General features: G+C 46.3%; 1 protein-coding gene across 25 annotated transcripts in view; it reads right to left on the reverse strand.

Moving 5' to 3' along the window:
- Positions 1 to 23,381, reverse strand: part of LOC121582711 (formin-binding protein 1) — a 117,589-nt gene that overhangs the window by 33,776 nt on the left and 60,432 nt on the right. For all 25 annotated transcript variants that reach the window (XM_041898732.2, XM_041898731.2, XM_041898734.2 and 22 more), the window contains exons 5-8: positions 14,341 to 14,403; positions 11,581 to 11,685; positions 5,674 to 5,802; positions 132 to 278 (exon numbers count right to left, since the gene is read on the reverse strand). In XM_041898732.2, the coding sequence (XP_041754666.2) occupies positions 132 to 278; positions 5,674 to 5,802; positions 11,581 to 11,685; positions 14,341 to 14,403 (444 nt within the window). The remainder of the gene's footprint in view (positions 1 to 131; positions 279 to 5,673; positions 5,803 to 11,580; positions 11,686 to 14,340; positions 14,404 to 23,381) is intronic.

The following is a 23,381-nucleotide window of genomic DNA, read 5'->3' on the forward strand; positions in this document are numbered from 1 at the left end:
TACCAAGAGCCTGGACTCTGGTGTGTGTGGGGGGGGGGGGGAATACCATCAACAACACATAGTACCCACATGGTTCTAACCTGGTACAGTACTGTACACACAATCTTGCGTGTGTGTGTGTGCGTACTCACAGTCTTTGGCTCGATGGACTCGGCAGCCTTGGTCATTCCGTCTAGACATTTCCCTACGATAGGCAGCACCTCACGGTCCACCTCCGCGTATGTCTTCATGGACACACCCACCCTCTCGATCCGCCTCTCCTCCATCTCCTGGAGTTTCTACATACACACAAACACACACAGATCCTTATTACAACGCTATAACATCAGCATCCTATTACATACTATAAGACAGTAGCCTTGTGGTCGTACCACGTAAGGTACTGTAAATCTATGACGATGTCTATAATTGGTTCAAAGATACCGTAGCTAGGAGGTTGCTTCCCAAACTGGCACTGACACCACTGGCCAGCAAGCCAACTCCATCACTATCACCGGCTATAGAGAGGCCGTGGATAACATCAGAGCCGGCAAGCCAACTGCTTCACCGTCATGGCATCACTATCATCAAACTATCATCTAACTCAAATGGGTTGCCAACAGATGCACCAGTCTTCACTCCGCTGTGAAGGAACTCTACGATGGCATTATCTTCATCAACTTCTTTAGTGTATTAATCTACATAATTGTTAATAAGAAGACCACAATGAAAATAATTTAATTAGCTTTTTTGTGTCATCCTCGATGATTTTAAATGCATGCACAGGAGGACGTCCGACGGGAGCTAGCCTGCCGTGACACCAGTTTGTCTTTTACCGAACTGGTGGACATAGCCATTAGTCTGGATAACCTGCTGGCAACCAGAGGACGTCCTGGAGGAGGTCTGCCCGTTCCCGCCCCGACCAACACGGATCCAGAGCTCATGGAGCTGGGTGGTACCGAGCACCGAGAGAGCGGAAGACAACAGCGCCAGTGCCAATCGGATGGCACGAAGGGACATTCCACCACACGTTGTCGTCAGCGCTCTTTTGGGTCAGGAGGCGGCAGGCAGGGCACTCTCGCATCACCCCAGGTATTGAGCACCCACACTTGTTCAGAGCCCTCTGCTGTGCATTGTACCATACCCATATACTTCCCTGATTACATGAGAGTTCCCAAGTGTAAGGCGCTGGTAGATTCAGGCGCAGCTGGGAACTTTATGGATAAAACTTTCGTACGCCGCCAGAGCACTTTATTAGTTCCCCTATCCATTCCACGCCCCATCAGAGCACTTGATAGTCGACCATTAGGGTCCGGGTTGATAAAGGAAGTCACGGTACCAGTCACCATGATCATACAGGAGACGCATTGTGAGCAGGTCACTTTTTCCATCATTGAGTCTCCTGCTTTCCCTGTGGTGTTAGGTATTCCGTGGCTAGCACTCCACAACCCCACTTTCTCATGGCCGCAGAGGGTTCTCACGGGGTGGTCGCGAGAGTGTCAGGGTAGGTGTCTGTGTGTTTCCGTTGGTGCAACCACGGTGGAAAGTCCAGACGCTGCCTCCACCGTGCGCATTCCCCCCGAATACCATGATCTGGCACAAGTTTTCTCCAAGAATAAAGCAACTAAATTGCCACCTCATCGGGCGGGGGATTGCGCAATAAACCTTCGGGTAGACGCTGTACCTCCCAGGAGTCATGTGTATCCCCTGTCGCGGGCGGAGACGGAGGCTATGGAGACATACGTCCGAGTCCCTGCGCCAGGGGTACATACGTCCCTCCACTTCACCCGCCCCTCGAGTTTCTTTTTTGTGAAGAAGAAAGACGGCGGTCTGCGCCCGTGCATCGAACACTGAACAAGGAGACGATTAGATTTAGTTATCCTCTCCCCCTCATTCCGTCAGTGGTTGAGCATGGAGCGCGCTTCTTCACTAAATTAGATCTCAGGAGTGCGTACAACCTGGTGCGTATCCGAGAGGGAGATGAGTGGAAGACAGCATTCAGCACAACCACGGGGCATTATGAATACCTGGTGATGCCCTATGGTTTGATGAATGCTCCCTCAGTCTTCCAGTCCTTTGTAAACGAGGTGTTTCGGGACATGCTTGGTCGCGGTGTAGTGGTCTACATCGATGACATCTTGGTGTATTCCGCTACGCACGCCGAGCATGTGTCCCTGGTTCGCAAAGTACTGGCCTGACTGTTGGAAAATGACCTTTATGCTAAGTCAGAAAAGTGTATGTTTTTCCAGCAGTCCGTCTCCTTCCTCGGATACCACATTTCTACCACAGGTGTGGAGATGGAGGGCGACCGCATTGCAGCCGTGTGTAATTGGCAGACTCCAACCACGGTAAAGGAGGTGCAGCGCTTCCTTGGCTTCGCCAACTATTATCGGAGGTTTATCCGGGGCTTTGGCAAGGTCGCAGCTCCCATTACATCTCTGTTGAATGGTGGGCTGGTCCGGCTCCGCTGGTCTGCTGAGGCTGACAGGGCCTTCAGTAACCTGAGGGAACTGTTCACCTCTGCCCCAGTACTGGCCCACCCCGATCCATCACTACCGTTCGTAGTGGAGGTGGATGCGTCCGAAGTTGGGATGGGAGCAGTCCTGTCTCAACGCTCGGGCACGCCACCCAAGCTCCGCCCCTGTGCGTTCTTCTCAAAGAAGCTCAGCCGGCGGAGCAGAACTACGGCGTTGGTGATCGGGAGCTGTTGGCTATTGTCCGAGCTCTGACAGTGTGGAGACATTGGCTCGAGGGGGCAAAACACCCATTCCTCGTCTGGACAGACCACCGTAACCTGGAGTACATCTGGGCAGCGAGGAGGCTGAACCCTCGCCAGGCCAGGTGGGCCCTATTCTTCACCCAGTTTGATTTCACACTGTCATACATTCCGGGTACGAAGAACGTGAAGGCAGACGCACTGTCCCGGCTGTATGATACAGAGGAGAGGCCCAGCGACAATACCCTCATACTGCCAGACTCATGCATTGTGGCGCCGGTAATATGGGCAATGGACGCGGATATAGCGCAGGCATTACGCACAGATCCATCTCCACCGCAGTGTCCAGCTGGGCTGCAGTACGTGCCTGCGCTTATCCGTCATCGTCTGATCTACTGGGCACACACGTCACCCTCCTCTGGTCACCCAGGTATCGGTCGTACAGTGCGCTGCCTGTCCGAAAAGTACTGGTGGCCTACCTTGGCTAAGGACGTGAGGGTGTATGTTTCCTCCTGCTCAGTGTGTGCCCAGAGTAAGGCACCGAGGCACCTCCCAGCGGGTAACTTAAAACCTTTACCAGTTCCACAACGACCATGGTCTCATTTGAGTGTTGATTTTTTAACTGATCTGCCTCTCTCTCAAGGGAACACCACCATCCTGGTCGTTGTGGACCGCTTTTCGAAGGCCTGCCGCCTCCTTCCTCTGCCCGGTCTCCCCACGGCTTTGCAAACTGCGGAGGCCCTGTTTACTCACATCTTCCGGCACTACGGGGTACCAGAGGATATAGTGTCTGACCGAGGTCCCCAGTTCACGTCAAAAGTCTGGAAGGCGTTCATGGAAAGTCTGGGAGTCTCGGTCAGCCTGACCTCTGGGTTCCACCCTGAGAGTAATGGTCAGGTGGAATGGGTAAATCAGGATGTGGGTAGGTTCCTGAGGTCCTATTGCCAGGACCGGCCGGGGGAGTGGTCGGTGTTCCTGCCATGGGCAGAATATGCCCAGAACTCTCTCCGCCACTCCTCTACGAACCTAACGCCATTTCAGTGTGTTTTAGGTTATCAACCGGTTCTGGCACCGTGGCACCAGAGCCAGACCGACGCTCCTGCGGTGGATGACTGGTTTCGGCGTGCGGAGGAGACGTGGAACACTGCCCACGTTCACCTCCAACGCACCGTGCGTCGTCAGAAGGCCAACGCTGACCGTCACCGCAGTGAGGCCCCCGTCTTTGTACCGGGGGATCGGGTCTGGCTCTCGACCCGGAATCTGCCCCTCCGCCTGCCTTGCCGGAAGCTAAGCCCGCGGTTTGTAGGGCCGTTCAAAGTCCTCATGGCCGCAGAGTGGGGGGCCTTCAGTACCTCGTGGAGTGGGAAGGGTACGGTCCGGAGGAACGGTGCTGGGTCCTGGTGAGGGATATCCTCGATCCCTCTCTGTTGAGGGACTTCCATCGTCGCCATCCGACTCGCCCTGCTCCGCGTCCTCCTGGCCGTGGCCCCGAGGCCGGTGTCGGGGTGCTGCTGGAGCTGCGTGTCAAGGGGGGGTACTGTCACAAATTCAGCCGAGGCTGCCCCTCCTCCTTGCTCGGGCAGGTTTTGGCGTTCGTCGTCACCGGCTTACTAGCCACTACCGCTCCATTTATCATCACTCCATTTGTCTTGTCTTGTCAATCACACACACCTGGTACTCATTCCCTCATTAGTCTGTGTATAAGTGTTCCCTCTGCCCCCTTGTCCTTTGTGAGTGATTGTTCATTGTGAGAGTGAGTAGCTCGTATGTAACCAAGGTGGATTTTTTTTACTGCTAGTTTCGTTTTGACGCTTGCTGCACTTTATTCATGTACACTGAATAAACTCTGGATTTCTGTGTTTTACCTCCTGCGCCTGACTCCGTCATTTACACCTCATCACATTGTGTCCATAAGTTGGGGTTGTATTGTATTGTACATGGTCAATTAAGTCAAAAGACACTGACACAGATGAGGGCAGTGTTGTATGTAGTAATGTGTATTTTCTTTTGGTTACCTGGAATATATTGGGGATGAGGGTGTAGTAATGTGTAGTAATACCTGGAATATATTGGGGATGAGGGTGTAGTAATACATGGAATATATTGGGGATGAGGGTGTAGTAATGTGTGGTATTACTTGGAATATATTGGGGATGAGTGTGTAGTAATACCTGGAATATATTGGGGATGGGGTGTAGTATTACCTGGAATATATTGGGGATGAGGATGTATGATTACCTGTAATATATTGGGGATGAGGGTGTAGTAATGTATAGTAATATCTGGAATATATTGGGGATGAGGGTGTAGTAATGTGTGGTATTACCTGGAATATATTGGGGATGAGAGTTTAGTAATGTATAGTAATACCTGGAATATATTGGGGATGAGAGTTTAGTAATGTATAGTAATACCTGGAATATATTGGGGATGTGGGTGTAGTATTACCTGGAATATATTGGGGATGAGGATGTAGTAATGTATAGTAATACCTGGAATATATTGGGGATGAGGGTGTAGTAATGTGTGGTATTACCTGGAATATATTGGGGATGAGGGTGTAGTATTACCTGGAATATATTGGGGATGAGGGTGTAGTATTACCTGGAATATATTGGGGAAGAGGGTGCAGTATTACCTGGAATATATTGGGGATGAGGGTGTAGTATTACCTGGAATATATTGGGGATGAGGGTGTAGTATTACCTGGAATATATTGGGGATGAGGGTGTAGTATTACCTGGAATATATTGGGGATGAGGGTGTAGTATTACCTGGAATATATTGGGGAAGAGGGTGCAGTATTACCTGGAATATATTGGGGATGAGGGTGTAGTATTACCTGGAATATATTGGGGATGAGGGTGTAGTATTACCTGGAATATATTGGGGATGAGGGTGTAGTAATACCTGGAATATATTGGGGATGAGGGTGTAGTAATACCTGGAATATATTGGGGATGAGGGTGTAGTATTACCTGGAATATATTGGGGATGAGAGTGTAGTAATGTTCATTCTGCTCCTGGTTGAACTTGGTCAGGTAGTTGGAGTATTCCGTCTTACTGTCTGCAGCCATCTGGTGTCTCATCTGAGCCTGCTGCCGCGCCTGAGGAGGACAAACACACACATCACACATACACACTTAATGAACTTGGTGCCTTCATGACTCACACGCACACCCACACATACTATCACAGATGCAGGTCTGTTGAGGGAGAAGCAGTAGCAGAAGCCATTAGCAACACACAGTGTATGTCGAGTGATACACACACACACGAACAGGAAATAACCTAATGAGCCACAACCTAACCCTTGAATGAGAGGAATGGAATTCACCACATACTAAAGAGTTCTATGTCATGTCATCTGTCATGTGATCCTCAGACAGTCCTCACCATAGTGTAGGTCAGGGCCGCCCAAAGGGAGGTCAGCATGCAGGCACCCCAGCCATAGTGCATCAGAGACAGTACTGTAACAGCCCATCAGAGACAGTACTGTAACAGCCCATCAGAGACAGTACTGTAGCAGCCCATCAGAGACAGTACTGTAACAGCCCATCAGAGACAGTACTGTAACAGCCCATCAGAGACAGTACTGTAACAGCCCATCAGAGACAGTACTGTAACAGCCCATCAGAGACAGTACTGTAACAGCCCATCAGAGACAGTACTGTAACAGCCCATCAGAGACAGTACTGTAACAGCCCATCAGAGACAGTACTGTAACAGCCCAACAGCCCATCAGAGACAGTACTGTAACAGCCCATCAGAGACAGTACTGTAACAGCCCATCAGAGACAGTACTGTAACAGCCCATCAGAGACAGTACTGTAGCAGCCCATCAGAGACAGTACTGTAACAGCCGATCAGAGACAGTACTGTAACAGTCTGTACACCAGGCCTGACCCTGTCAAAATAAAAAAATAACAAATTCATATGGAACATTTTTGGGAGCTTTTATTTCAGCTCATGAAACCAACACTTTACATGTTGCGTTTATATTTTTGTTCAGTGTAGAACTGATCCAAACCCTGATTTCTACAACACTGCAGGTCTGAGACCTGTTCCTGTCTCTCCTCCCTACACCTGGTCTAAACCAGGCATGTTTATCTCAGGTCTGTTTAACCAGATTAGAAACAGTAATTAAACTGCAGGTCACCCTCACTGGCACGCACAATGAACCCAAGGTAACAATGTCAAAATAATGCTGTCGCTGTCACAAAGACCATGGTCATGACTAATGGATACTACTGACACTGAATGCTTGTATACCGAAACCGTTAACAAAAACAACATGTCAAGAACACGGTACTAGAGAGGGACATGGCCAGAGTATATCTCAGAGTCCTGGCAGGAGCAATAGAAGGACAATGTCCAGTTCCTCCTCCCACACCTCTTCCTCCTCCGAGGGCTGGCATAAGAATCAAATGGAGGAGGGACACATCTTCTTGACTACCACACCTATACATAGTGAACAGAGCGGTAAATGTGTGTAAGAGAGAGGCAGGTGTGTGGAAGGATAGATACACATCACCCTGGCAACACTACTGATCAACAAACCTCAAACTCTAACCTCAGCTGCATCACATCCTGTTGACGCACTAGGCAGTAAACAGCAGCTAACCTAGCTCTGTATAATACACACACACACCGAACACACACCTCTTCTGCAGAAGACACTTTAATCTCTGAAACTAATCTAAAATCACAAAGCTAATCTGAGACTGAAATCTCTTAAGGCTCGCACATATCGCACCGAATGTGGATCTAGCGTTCGTCTGCCGGTCATTCATCGTGTTGTAAATTCGGTGCACACTCAGTTCGCAAATTACGTTCAGAGGTGCAAAGTACTCTGGGCCAGCAAAAGCTATTGGTGTGTCTGAGCCGTTCCAGAAATAAATAAATGCACCTTACAGACATACATGTGATCCCTTGAGTGTTTTGAATAAAGGAAAAAGGGACAGATTTTTTTTTCTGATGCTTTTGCTTGCATAGCCACATAAGCCAAGCAATATGTTGATTCATCTGAACGGTGTTACGGATAAAGCAAGCAGAAGGTTTTGACAAATACACACATGAAGAGACTGAGCGATATAGGGCTAAACTCTCACAGAAAAAACAACAGGTATGAAGACACAACAAACAGACCTCCAAAGGCAACTTATTATGCTAAAAACCAACCCTACAATACAGAGATATATAGACACACCCGAGAGGACAGAGGACAGTGCTCAGTATTGGACAGAGTGCAGATATAGGACAGTGCTCAGTGTTGAACAAAGTCCAGATATAGGACAGTGCTCAGTATTGAACAAAGTCCAGATATAGGACAGTGCTCAGTGTTGAACAAAGTCCAGATATAGGACAGTGCTCAGTATTGAACAAAGTCCAGATATAGGACAGTGCTCAGTGTTGAACAAAGGCCAGATATAGGACAGTGCTCAATACGGGTAGCTGAGGTCACTAACATCCCACTGGGCACAGACGTCAATTCAACGTCTATTCCATGTTGGTTCAATGTAATTTCATTTAAATGAAGTGGAATCAAAGTTGATTCAACCAGTGTGTGCTTGAATAGGTGATTGTGTTTTGGGGTGACCCGTGTATGCAATGAGAAACAAGGTCGAGAGTCGAGACAGTGTGTGTGTGTGTTCCCACAGATATAACACATGCTCTGCCCAGTGTGGACCTACCTTGTGGGAACTTCGCTTCAAGGTATGGCAGAAAAATAAATAACAACAGAAACACACACACAAAGTTAGCCACTTCCTGCTGAACAGGAAGCAGGAAGCTTTTATAGACCCTGCGTAGTCATAGCTACACGTCCTGGACCAATGAGGATGAGTTCACCCAGAGAAAAAGTGGGTGGCTGAGGGATAAACACACACTCTGCCAAGGCCAGAACAGAGGCTAACAAAATCATGTTATGGCTTCTTCAACAATGGTATTGTTAACCACAGTAGCTCAACACATAACTCAATAGTGAAATTGCTGTGTGAGGGGCTCCAGGTGGTAGGCCTAGTTACTTTCTAGAGTACTTTACAACTGACACTTATAATAATAATATGAATAATAATATGCCATTTAGCAGACGCTTTTATCCAAAGCGACTTACAGTCATGTGCGCGTACATTTCTACGTATGGGTGGTCCCGGAGATCGAACCCACTACCCTGGCGTTACAAGCACCATGCTCTACCAATTGAGCTACAGAGGACCACACTTGAGGGGCACCGAGCGGTAGGCCTTCTTTTCTACTTTCTTCAGTGTTTTCCAGCGGAGACTACACTTCATAGGAGACTCAGTAAAAGTCCACACAGAGCCATAAGGGGACATGTCTTAATCTAAGCGGCGAAGCGGCCAAACCGTAATTTGAGGGATTTGTCCGCCAGTGGAGGATAGGGAGCAGTTTGAGGTTTGCACCAGCTGCTTACCAAACCACAAGAACCCCAACTCAACAAACTCCAGCCTCTCTGGATTATACCCAGTGATATGGTCCTAACTAAGACTACACAGCCCCAGAGTTCCCTAGTCTAAATATATCCCATGTGGAATACTGCTATTATCTTAAACATAGCTAGTGAGTGTATTTGAAGATTTACGCTGCAGTTTTCCCATTACTGAATTATCTGAATTCTCTCAGTAGTGCTTGAGATGTCATACCACAACACCACAAGAAGACAGCTAAACACTTAGCCTATAACCATCACTATAACAAATGAACACATTAATGGTTAGGATGGTGACATGTCATGTCTTCCGATGATGTAATACTCCACAGTCTCCTAAATGATGGAGGGAATCTGTCTCTGCAGTCAGAGGAGGAACACATGAAGGCGTTTGGTTTCACATGGCTGATCTGTTTGCCAGGATCATCTAGCAGCGTATTATGTGGCCTGGTTAATACACTAAATAGTGAAAGGCAGACCCTAACAGACCATGATACATAGAAAGTGATGGATTTAGTACATGATTTAGTACTAATGACATCAGTGTGGTGGCAATCTTGTGTCCATGATATCATGTGCCAGTGTGTGTTTCCAGAATGAGAGAGTGTTAGGAGTAACACAGCTCACATTAAAATAGAATGGCTTCATCCACCTCAGCTCTCTGATTCCCTGGCTGGAACAAAGAACTGCCACGACAACAGAAACAAGACAAACGTTGAGTAACTGTTGGAAAGAAAAGGCACAGAGTAAAATAGCAGATGCTGGCAATTATGTAAAAATAAAAGGGAGTAAAAAAAATCAAATGAATGTCAGTCCCAATGTCAGCTGGGTATTGTAAAAGAGGAAATGTAATAATTGATATTTCTTTTATTTTCTCAATTTCATCAGATAGAAAGTGAATCTGATGTGAGAGGAGGCGAGTGATGTCAGTCAGACAGACACTCACACAACAGATACTATGTATGAATAATGTAGGGTCTGTAAACATTACTGCAGTCTTTCATTAGATAGCGACACACACACACACACACACACACACACACAACTGGGAACACAGCAATGTGTGTGTGTGTGTGTGGGGGTGAGCATCTACAGACTCATGCATATCTATGAAAGGGCCAGTTTAACACAAGTGGAATGTTTGTCAGACTTTCCACTGGCTATAAACTCTACATACAAAACTCCAGAGCAAGAGTTATGTTGTCTTCCCTTACCATAATATTATATAGAGTGTCACATATTGAGTTTACATGACTAACACCAATCTTCAAATGCATTAAAAACATCCTTGTTATCACTAAAGACTTGTTTGTTTCTCAAAACCAAGCAGTGAATAACTTGACAGATGATAATTTCCACTAACACAGGGGACTCAGACACAGTGCCAGACTTGGTATGTGTTTGTGCTGGTTGCTGAGGGAGAAGCAGGGCTGATACTCTATGTCAGTTCAGTTCCTGTCAGTCCAGTGCTGTACAGTGCTGCTCTGGTCCAAGCCAATGGTCTGAGCCCATCCATTGTGGCTGTTTGCCTGTGAGAGACTGAGGACATAAAGGCTCCTTGTTCAGGCCTGTATTAGCATCATAATCGGATCTGAACCGTGTCAGCTCTGAGCTCTGAGCCTGGGTCGCTGCTGGGCGGACTGCTGATGAAGCAACATGCCGGGGTGGTGGTGACCCATGATGCCTTGCGACATGGCGTGGCGTTGGCAGTAGTGTGTGGGTTAAAGGCACGGACGTCAGAGGCTATCCCAATTCCCGACCGATGATTGGGGACACAGGATGTGACATCAACACAAGGCCCCAAAGTCTGATGACTGGTGAGATTCATCAGCGACAGCAGAAATGCAAATACACAGATAAACATACAAACAACACATTCACACGACACAACACTCATTATCCAGCATGCAAGGAAGGAAGTTTAGATAGAGACAACAATGTGCACACTCACACTCACACACACGGACACAAAGCTGGTTGTGCTGCCAAGCGACGCACATGGTAGACAGGCAGGTCACAGTGACTGGCTGCTCTGCTCCTGGTCTGCCTGGCCAACAGTGATAATGACTCAGTCAGTCAGTCCTGCTATCAGCCGTGGTGAGAAGCAGGAGATCACAGTTACTGTGCTGCTGCTGACAGAGAGACACAATGCCAGCCTGTACAGAAAGCCCTGGTGCGAAACCAACTGTTACTGATGCATCACGTGGGGTGGGTCAGTGAAAAGAGAGGGGGGGAAGAGGGGGTTGTTGTACACTACATTTACTCTTTTCATGCACAATGAGGGGAGAGATAAAGCAGTTATGTTTAAGCAGTGTGATTATAATGCACTTGCTTGTGATTGGTCAGTGGTGGGCAGGAGAACTTGTGATTCGTCAGTGGCGAGCAGGCTAGTTTTTGATTGGTTGGTGGTGAGCAGGAGAGTGGTGATAGGACATACCTTCTCCACGTCTGCCTTTGTTACATTGATGTCGGAGTCCATTCTCTCAAAGTACTGCTGCGCCCTGTCCGCCTCTTTACAGTCTCTCTCGAACCGCCGTTTACTCTGAGGGGAGAACAGTCGCATAGTTATTTTAGATGTCACTCATATAGTATGGCCTATAACTCACTAATGTAGTGGGAACTTGGAGAGGGATAGACGTCACATTCAGTGTAGGCTACATGGACGTCATATCGTTTCAGACCAGGCATTGTGTGCCATAGACGTCAGTTAGCCTACATTGGACATGTGGTTTCTGACACAGCCAGAGGGTCTCTCTCTCAAAGTCAAGTCTGTCTGGAGATTAAATAAATGTTCATGGTGGCTGTTTGTGCTCAAAATCATCCCTTCTTCCATCCCTCGCTCGGAACAATCAGTGTTTGTTCATTGAGGGTGCACTCTAACCCTTGCCTCGCTGCCCTGAACACAATGGGAACATTGAGCGCTCAGAGAGGGAGGAGGAGAGGAATGGGACTGTAATGTTTCTCTCTCTCTCCCTCTCCCTCTCCCTCCCTCCCTCCCTCCCTCCAGATAGTGATAAGGAAGGCCCTGCACAGAGTCAAACAATCACAGGGATAGGCTCTCCTTTACAGAGAAAACAAATACACTGACACTCATTCCTTTCACTCCTTCATTTGTTGGCCTCTCCTCCTCCACTCCTTGTGATCAGCTTGGAGGGATGACTTTATGCTAAACTTTAGGAATGCACAATAATCTACTGCACTGTCCTTGAGAACCTCAGTCTGAATTAATGCAGTCTTCAGACCTGTTGTTAACCTGTTAATGAGTTAATGTCTTAATCTACCCTGCATTCTGAACAGTCTGACGGTTCATTCAACAAGGCTTATGGACAACTCTATTTGTCCAGGAAGCATAGGGCGCCACAAAACCTCACCACCTCCACTTCCCTTCTCCATTTGATCTAATTTCAATCTGAGATGCAGCTATGACCGTTGATAAACTTTGAGCTCTGCAGTCCTATCCTCAACAATCTTTCACATTCACAAGAAAAAGGGCCATTGTTTTGGTTTAGTTTCTCATTGGGATGGAATGGCTTAGGGAGAAAGGCTGTATATTATGAGTGTAATCCTGTGTAAACCCCTGCCTAGTGATTTTTATTCAACAGTTCCATACATTCGATACCCACTAATCCTCAAACAGGAGTGATGCCATTCTCTGCCAGGTAATGGGCTTCAGTTTCTCCACCTACTATACTGCAATTTAGCAACTACATGCACACTATGACTACTGGGCTGTCATAACTGTAGTAGTACTATGACTACTGGGCTGTCATAACTGTAGTAGTACTATGACTACTGGGCTGTCATAACTGTAGTAGTACTATAATAATAATAATAATAATATGCCATTTAGCAGACGCTTTTATCCAAAGCGACTTACACCATGCGTGCATACATTTTTTTTTTTGTGTATGGGTGGTCCCGGGGATCGAACCCACTACCTTGGCGTTACAAGCGCCATGCTCTACCAGCTGAGCTACAGAGGACCACATTACTATGTGGGCTGTCATAACTATGACTATGACTATGACTATGACTACTGGGCTGTCATAACTGTAGTAGTACTATGACTACTGGGCTGTCATAACTGTAGTAGTACTATGACTACTGGGCTGTCATAACTGTAGTAGTACTAGGACTACTGGGCTGTCATAACTGTAGTAGTACTATGACTACTGGGCTGTCATAACTGTAGTAGTACTATGACTACTGGGCTGTCATAACTGTAGTAGTACTAGGACTACAGGGCTGTCATAACTGTAGTAGTACTATGACTACTGGGCTGTCATAACTGTAGTAGTACTAGGACTACAGGGCTGTCATAACTGTAGTAGTACTATGACTACTGGGCTGTCATAACTGTAGTAGTACTAGGACTACTGGGCTGTCATAACTGTAGTAGTACTATGACTACTGGGCTGTCATAACTGTAGTAGTACTAGGACTACAGGGCTGTCATAACTGTAGTAGTACTATGACTACTGGGCTGTCATAACTGTAGTAGTACTAGGACTACAGGGCTGTCATAACTGTAGTAGTACTATGACTACTGGGCTGTCATAACTGTAGTAGTACTATGACTACTGGGCTGTCATAACTGTAGTAGTACTATGACTACTGGGCTGTCATAACTGTAGTAGTACTAGGACTACAGGGCTGTCATAACTGTAGTAGTACTATGACTACTGGGCTGTCATAACTGTAGTAGTACTAGGACTACAGGGCTGTCATAACTGTAGTAGTACTATGACTACTGGGCTGTCATAACTGTAGTAGTACTATGACTACTGGGCTGTCATAACTGTAGTAGTACTAGGACTACAGGGCTGTCATAACTGTAGTAGTACTATGACTACAGGGCTGTCATAACTGTAGTAGTACTATGACTACAGGGCTGTAATAGTATTATAGTAGTACTATGACTACAGGCCTGTAATAGTATTATAGTAGTACTATTACTACTTTTAGTCATTTAGCAGACACTCTTATCCAGAGCGACTTACAGTTAGTGAGTGCATACATTTTCATACTGGCCCCCCGTGGGAAACGAACCCACAACCCTGGCGTTGCAAGCGCCATGCTCTACCAACTGAGCTACAGTGGACTAGGACTAGTATTATAGTAGTACTAGGACTACAGGGCTTTAATAGTATTATAGTAGTACTACATACTCAGTAATACTACTCTATACAGTACTCACCGACTCCAGCTGTTTCCACGAGATCTCAATCTGTTGCTGCGCTTTACGCCCATCATTGAAGTGCTGATAGAGAGAGAGAGAAAAAAGTTATTACAACGTTTGCTCATAAATCATATATCTACAACAGCAGTGGGGGGGGTAAAGAAATATAGTGATTAAAAAAATAGAGGGAGAGAACTGATGAGTTTGCCCTTGATGAAAGAGATGGAAGGCAGACGAGATGAAGGGTGACTGATGGACACCAGGAGATTTTGGTTACAACATGAAGCCCACCTCACATACTGATTAAAATGCAGCTACCCTGTGAGATGCAGGTTAGCCTCACCATGTACCAGACATAGGGCTAATACAGTAGACCAGGCTTCCCCAACTGGCAGACATTTTCATTGTTGGACATAAAAAACTGTAAAAACACCAGGAAATCAGCTCCTAGTGATGTACATTTTGGAAATCTATTCCCAAGTATTCCCACGCATAATAGAGACGTGATCGTATACAAATTTAAGCAAGGTTTGAAATGATTGTTTAAGTCAAATATAACATATGTTTGGGCTTCTTGCGGTCAATTTGCAGTCTACAAATTATATTTTCTTATTTTCCGGCCCCACGACCATCCGCTCAAGAAAAAATCGCCCGCAGCTGAATATAGTTGATGATCCCTGCAGTAGACGTTTGTACTTAATCCCACTAGATGGCACAGATTTGATTACAGTGACAAACCAATTGGCACAAAGCACCAGATCACAGGTGCACTGCTATAGCCTGTGACTTCAAAATGACCTATCCATTCATCATCAAAAGGACTGTCCCAATACAGATGGACATTGCAACTCTCTCTCTCCATAGAACATTACTGCACCTTATTAAATTTAAATGATTATTATCATCATAGGTGTAGAGGAGCGTTACATGTCTGTGTGAAAGCGTTGCATCATGTCCATGAGCAGAACAGAAACTGGTTGGTTGGTTAGAGTGTAGTACCTCAGAGTCACGTGTCCTGACACTAGTGAGAGAAGCTGCTGATGGTTACCATGCCTGGGGACAGGACACCCATCTTAATTTCCCCCCAATGTAACACGGGTGGCCAGAGCCCAGAGGGACAGAAAATAATTGTACTGTACTGAGGCATGACCACCGTGTGTGTGTGTGTGTGTGTGTGTGTGTGTGTGTGTGTGTGTGTGTGTGTGTGTGTGTGTGTGTGTGTGTGTGTGTGTGTGTGTGTGAGTGAGTGAGTGAGTGAGTGAGTGACAGAGAGAGAGTGTGAGAGAGAGAGAGAGAATGAGAGGCAGAGAGCGAGAGGGGCAGAGAGTGATAGAGAGGGGGAGAGAGAGAGAGAGAGAGAGAGAGAGAGAGAGAGAGAGAGAGAGAGAGAGAGAGAGAGAGAGAGAGGCTAGAGAGAGGGGGGGGGACACATAGTGAGAGAGAGAAATAAGTGATCAACAGAAAAGACAGGGAGATAAGTACAGTATAATGGCAGCAGAAGAGGAAAATAACTAGAGAGACACAGATAGTGACTGAAAGGATGTAGAGATACCAGACAGACACAGATAGTGACTGAACGGATCTAGAGATACCAGACAGACACAGATAGTGACTGAAAGGATCTAGAGATACCAGACAGACACAGATAGTGACTGAAAGGATCTAGAGATACCAGACAGACACAGATAGTGACTGAAAGGATCTAGAGATACCACAGACACAGATAGTGACTGAAATGATCTAGAGATACCAGACAGACACAGATAGTGACTGAAAGGATCTAGAGATACCACAGAAACAGATAGTGACTGAAAGGATCTAGAGATACCAGACAGACACAGATAGTGACTGAAATGATCTAGAGATACCAGACAGACACAGATAGTGACTGAACGGATCTAGAAATACCAGACAGACACAGATAGTGACTGAAAGGATCTAGAGATACCAGACAGACACAGATAGTGACTGAAAGGATCTAGAGATACCAGACAGACACAGATAGTGACTGAAAGGATCTAGAGATACCACAGACACAGATAGTGACTGAAAGGATCTAGAGATACCACAGACACAGATAGTGACTGAAATGATCTAGAGATACCAGACAGACACAGATAGTGACTGAAAGGATCTAGAGATACCACAGACACAGATAGTGACTGAAAGGATCTAGAGATACCAGACAGACACAGATAGTGACTGAAAGGATCTAGAGATACCACAGACACAGATAGTGACTGAAATGATCTAGAGATACCAGACAGATACAGATAGTGACTGAAAGGATCTAGAGATACCAGACAGATACAGATAGTGACTGAAAGGATCTAGAGATACCACAGACACAGATAGTGACTGAAAGGATCTAGATACCAGACAGACACAGATAGTGACTGAAATGATCTAGAGATACCAGACAGATACAGATAGTGACTGAAAGGATCTAGAGATACCACAGACACAGATAGTGACTGAAAGGATCTAGAGATACCACAGACACATATAGTGACTGAAAGGATCTAGAGATACCAGACAGACACAGATAGTGACTGAAAGGATCTAAAGATACCAGACAGACACAGATAGTGACTGAAAGGATCTAGAGATACCAGACAGACACAGATAGTGACTGAAAGGATCTAGAGATACCAGACAGATACAGATAGTGACTGAAAGGATCTAGAGATACCACAGACACAGATAGTGACTGAAAGGATCTAGAGATACCACAGACACAGATAGTGACTGAAAGGATCTAGAGATACCAGACAGACACAGATAGTGACTGAAAGGATCTAAAGATACCAGACAGACACAGATAGTGACTGAAAGGATCTAGAGATACCAGACAGACACAGATAGTGACTGAAAGGATCTAGAGATACCAGACAGACACAGATAGTGACTGAACGGATCTAGTGATACCAGACAGACACAGATAGTGACTGAGACAGAGATTCTAAGATGGCTGCCAGTGCCAGCCTTGCCAAGCATGGCATATTGCACAGGAAGGACATCGCAGCTGTCGGTCTGGGCATGCTCAGTAAACATGCTGGGTGTTTTTCTAACAGGCCGCACTTGGCCTTCCCCCCTCCAGGGAATTAATGAGAGAGGGAGTGAGAGAAGGAATGAGAGCACGACTTGGCCAAAAGACAGAACACGTTTCTCTGCAGTCGTCTTAGTGAAAAATACTGGAATATGTAAAAAACAAGCACTTCTTCTCTGGATTGTCTCTGAACATGTCAAAAGACTCAGAAACGGACAGAAAATTGTGTGTTATAAAGGCCTAATAATGAATGTATCACTCCTATTATAAAACACTGTAGAACATTTAATTGAAGCAGTTGATAGCAATACAACAAATGAAAGAGAGATATCCCAAGCAAGCACCAGTCTATGCTGGTCTCAACCTCAGTAGCTGTGTTGAATATTGATGTCTACCCCAAGTGTTAAATAAAAGACAGGCTATTATAGAGAATGAAAAGCCCAGCGTTTGTATTTTGGTGGCGTGTCAAATGGCCCCTGTCAGTAACTCTTGTATTCTGCACACACACATGCCGGCCGGCACACATGCAAACACGCACACACACATGCACACACACATACACGCACGCACACATACACACGTACACACACACACACACACACGAGAAGACAGACAAGGAGTTAACGTCTACCCAATTAATTATTTACAGCAAGTCTGTAAATGTCTAGGGCCCAGAGTTTCCCAAACTCTGACCTCGGGACCCCAAGGGGTGCACATTTTGGTTTTTGCCCTAACACTACACAGCTGATTGAAATAATCAAAGCTTGATGATTAGTTGATTAGTTGAATCAGCTGTGTAGTGCTAGGGCAAAAACCAAAACGTTCACCCGTTGGGGTCCCGAGGACTGCGTTTGGGAATCCCTGGTCTAGGTTATATGACTGAACTGGGTTTATACAGTCCCTTGCAAATGTCACTTCTCACTTCCTTGTCTTACTGGGGAAACCATGACTATCTTTGGGGAAGCCAAGTCAAATGGGGAAGCCCTCAAACTGTTTTAGGGAAATTACTTCAGCTCTTAAAGGGAATGGCCCACCCTGGAGCCAGTGGTGTGAGCCACTTAAAATGCATCGGAGAATCCAGTGGTGTAGTCAAGTGTCTCAGCTCTACCACTGAAACATACTAAAGGGTGAGCCAACGGGAACTCCCCTTTTAAAGATCACAGGTTTGTAAGCTGATCATAATTGACAGTCAAGAAGAATGTTTACCTCCCCAGGTCACCACACAGAGAGAGGCAGGCGGCAAGTCATTTCACAAGACACAGATAAGACCAGACCAAGTGACATCATTGTTATTGTCAAACTCTCTCCTTCAAGCAAATATTTTCTTCTCCATGACAACATTTGCGAGAGCAGAGGCAACTGAGACAGTGTGTTAGGAGGAAGACGTCCATCAAAGATAAACAAACCACATTGTTCCAAATGCACTACATAGGGAATAGGGTGCCATTTGGGACGCAGAGACTGAGACACAAACATTGCTCCCCAAACAAGCTGCTATAAAGAATCTCCAATGCTTCAGTACAGTAGTAGACAGGGCTGTGGTGGAATATCTAGGCATATAGTCCTGTATGTGGCACAGACGTATGGCTATACGACACCATATGAAAACATGAATGAGTCTGAAGTAAAAGGAGATTTCTACGTTTATGATTTGGACCCGGGCAGCTTTACGAGGCATGGGCACCATATGATGCTATTCACTCTAGAACAAAAAGGGTCTGCCCAGTGTTTCTGGTTCAGACCCATCTGCAGTAAATATTTTTTTTACCAGGTAAGTTGACTGAGAACACGTTCTCATTTACAACAACGACCTGGGGAATAGTTACAGGGAAGAGGAGATGAATGAGCCAATTGGAAGCTGCGGATGATTAGGTGGCAATGACTCTTATGATAAGGGATCTTTCATTACCACAGAGAGTCAGGACACCCATTTAACATCCCATCCAAAAGACAGCACCCTACACAGGGCAATGTCCCCAATCACTGCCCTTGGGATTTTCTTTTTTTAGACCAGAGGAAAGAGCACCTCCTACTGGCTGTCCAACACCACTTCCAGCAGCATCTGGTCTCCCATCCAGGGACAAACCAGGACCAACCCTGCTTAGCTTCAGAGGCAAGCCAGCAGTGGAATGCAGAGTGGTATGCTGCAGGTATTCTGATGAGAACATAGACTATATGGGCATCTATATGGGCAACATGGTCTACAGACAGTCCTTCTCAGTGTCTGCCAGTCGATCTGTCCATATTTACATTTATGGACTAGCCTGCAGCAGTGATCCTCTTGGCCAAGGTCCATCCTGCCCGTATAGTGAAGGACACACCACTTTGATCTCCCCCACATCCTTTCTTTCTCTCACACACACCATGCCAGACTCATTAGTGTAATCATCATTCTCTCTGAGTGATGTGTATTATGGTGGGAGCTGTAGGACTAGAAAATAATAGACGGTCTCTCTCTCTCTCTGAGAGAGAACCGTGCCCCGGCTCTGTGTAGAGGCCGACTCCTCAAGATACATGTATATGGTGCTGTTGGTGCACACAGTGAGCATGATAAAGACAACTCCAAAACAGGCTGATATACTTCCCTATGATAGTGCAGTGGTTTAAAAAACATTTGAAAGGTCAGAAAAATACAAATTATTCTTCAATGTTCTCTTTGTCTTTATATTGTTCTCTCTCCAGTGAAAAGGTCTGTGGTGTCCATTTGATATTTCAGAGGCGTTCCATGTTTTTTACTATCTCTCAGGGAGACATACGAGAATTGGAACACTTTCTTCTTCCACACTGAGCTACTCTGTGGACCTGTGTGTGTGTGTCTCTCTCTCTGCTATTTTATCAGTGCGCAGGTGCACATTTTTCACTGTCAGGTCTGGAGAATTAGTGACCCAAGTGCAGCTAGGTTATGCAACCTTAGCAAAGACACACACAGTAACTCGGACTGGCCGATATAAAGAGCCACAACATGCTATGAAAACAGAGTGAAACACTACCCCTCATGTTTAGCTCATTTAGGGCCAATTCAGACAGTGTAGAGTTACAGTGAGAAACAGTCATTTATGAATGTGGTCTGGGTCTGTCTGGGCTGAGGAGACCTCGACCCTGCTCCTCCTCTTCCTCCTTCTCCTCCTCTTCCTCCTTCTCCTCCTTCTGCTCCCCCTCAGACCCCCCTCTTAGCCAGTCTGCCCCCCTCCCCTGCCCCCCAGAGCTGGGCTTACTGAGGGTTCAACCAGGGAGGAAGGGAGGGAGTTTACAGTACAAAACAAGCTCCATAACTGTGGAATTAATGGAGGGTATTAATTTACGGAGTGGCTGCAGTTCAGGATTTTCTGGAACCTGATTTGCTGTTGCAAAACATGTGGAGATTCCTGAGCATGCGGGATCCACTAGCCTACCTCCTTTCAGCTGCTGCTCAGTCACTCCGTGACTCCGCTGCCTTTTGTACACAAAACAGTTCGAACAAACGTATTCATTTGTCTGCTGTAACAGTAGGCTATTGCAAACAGAAGCATGACACAAACAGGTTGTCTAGCAATTTCATGTTCTTTTTTCAGGAGGGGAGCTACATGCAGCTATTTAGGCCAGCTATATGTAGCCTACACAGCATAACAAACGAGCAAGACACAGGCAGGCAGTCAATAGCGATGTAATGTTCTTTTTTCATCATCATTGCAAACGTTGACTAAACGGGAGGCAGATTCCTGGCTATATGGCAGCATAACTATAAAGATTACATCATCACACAAAACGCTAATGGTTTTGCTAACAGACAGAGAAGGTTGTAGCCGGCCCTTCATATATATTTTTGGAACGTTCGTTTGAATTGCAGCTGTTCAGAAATATGCGGCAGAGACAGACATAGGCTAAATCATCATTTCGATCATATTGGTTGAGGGTTCAGAAGAGGGTGAGTAAAGAGAGAAACGTGAATGTGTGTTAATAACACATGCGCAGAACGTGATTCGGATCCTTAGATTTGAGAAATACGTTTCCGGAGGGCCAGGGCGGGGGTGAAAACTCTGTAGTCATAGCCTCAGCCATTCATTTATTGCTCCTCTCTTTCTGTACTGTAGACAGACTATACCTGTCCTGTCCTGTCCCACTGAAAGGCCAGTAGGATACTGTAAGCCCCCAGGAGGGACAGTCATAGACAGGAACTCAACCATCCTATCTGTCTGCAGATCTGATTCAATTGCAGAGCAAATGACTACACTAGATACTGATGACTAGTGTTTATGACTATGAAGGTGTGTGTTAATGATTGCATGTGTGCAAAAGACTACAAGAGAGAGGCAGAACGTATTCCCGTTCTGTACCAGCTGAATAAATAACCGTGCGGTGTAAATAATAGGCTCCTTACTCTGGGCCAAACGCTTAGCATAGAGGGTCTCTCTGAACAATGCCACCTGTTTCTATTCTAGACTGCTTCTTCAGATGTTTTATATAGCCAGTACTATGTTACTACAAGCAAACTAGTAACAGACACAGATAGAATCATAAATGATGAATGAGCATGTGTAGCTCTCGAGCTTTGCATATTATCGACATGCACAGACATACTGTACAGTACAATATTCAACAACACAGTCACAACACAGGTGCTCTGCACAACAGGCCGTGCCAGACTCTTTCTGCTGTGTGTTTGGCATGACAACAACAAGGATGTTGGCTGCTAGACAGAACTAAAAACAGACTGACCACCAGGTTACAGCCCATTAGACTGACCACCAGGTTACAGCCCATCAGACTGACCACCAGGTTACAGCCCATCAGACTGACCACCAGGTTACAGCCCATCAGACTCAGGTTTCAGCCCATCAGGATGACCACCAGGTTACAGCCCATCAGACTGACCACCAGGTTACAGCCCATCAGACTGACCACCAGGTTACAGCCCATCAGACTGACCATCAGGTTTCAGCCCATCAGGATGACCACCAGGTTACAGCCCATCAGACTGACCACCAGGTTTCAGCCCATCAGACTGACCACCAGGTTTCAGCCCATCAGGATGACCACCAGGTTACAGCCCATCAGACTGACCACCAGGTTTCAGCCCATCAGGCTGACCACCAGGTTTCAGCCCATCAGACTGACCATCAGGTTTCAGCCCATCAGGATGACCACCAGGTTTCAGCCCATCAGACTGACCACCAGGTTACAGCCCATCAGACTGACCACCAGGTTTCAGCCCATCAGGATGACCACCAGGTTTCAGCCCATCAGGATGACCACCAGGTTTCAGCCCATCAGACTGACCATCAGGTTACAGCCCATCAGACTGACCATCAGGTTACAGCCCATCAGACTGACCATCAGGTTTCAGCCCATCAGGATGACCACCAGGTTTCAGCCCATCAGGATGACCACCAGGTTTCAGCCCATCAGGATGACCACCAGGTTTCAGCCCATCAGACTGACCATCAGGTTACAGCCCATCAGGATGACCACCAGGTTTCAGCCCATCAGGATGACCACCAGGTTACAGCCCATCAGGATGACCACCAGGTTACAGCCCATCAGACTGACCACCAGGTTACAGCCCATCAGGATGACCACCAGGTTTCAGCCCATCAGGATGACCACCAGGTTTCAGCCCATCAGGATGACCACCAGGTTACAGCCCATCAGGCTGACAACTTCTCCTGGAAGCACAAGGAAAAACCGCAAAATCCACATGCTTGCAGCATTCTTATAATGTAGTACTCTAATAAACTAATGAGGAAATATGACAACATTGAACAAACAGAGCCAAAACCGAGCGCCAGACAGTGTCTCTGTGTGCCAATGAACCAGTCAAAGACTGGCACGATTTGGTTCCATAATAGAGGGAACTATGTGATAGTGATATGTGACAGTAACATAGAGGGACTATAGCTGAATAGGAGAACACAGGCTCAGTCATCACCATCATACAGATAAAACTCATTAACTGTCCTCCAAACCAATAAACTGACAAAAGCTATGGAACTGAGTGAGGGAGGGAAAAGCCACTTCAATGTTGCTTAACAGA

Source organism: Coregonus clupeaformis, chromosome 15 (genome assembly GCF_020615455.1).
Source record: "Coregonus clupeaformis isolate EN_2021a chromosome 15, ASM2061545v1, whole genome shotgun sequence".
In the NCBI taxonomy this organism is placed as follows: Eukaryota; Metazoa; Chordata; class Actinopteri; order Salmoniformes; family Salmonidae; genus Coregonus; species Coregonus clupeaformis.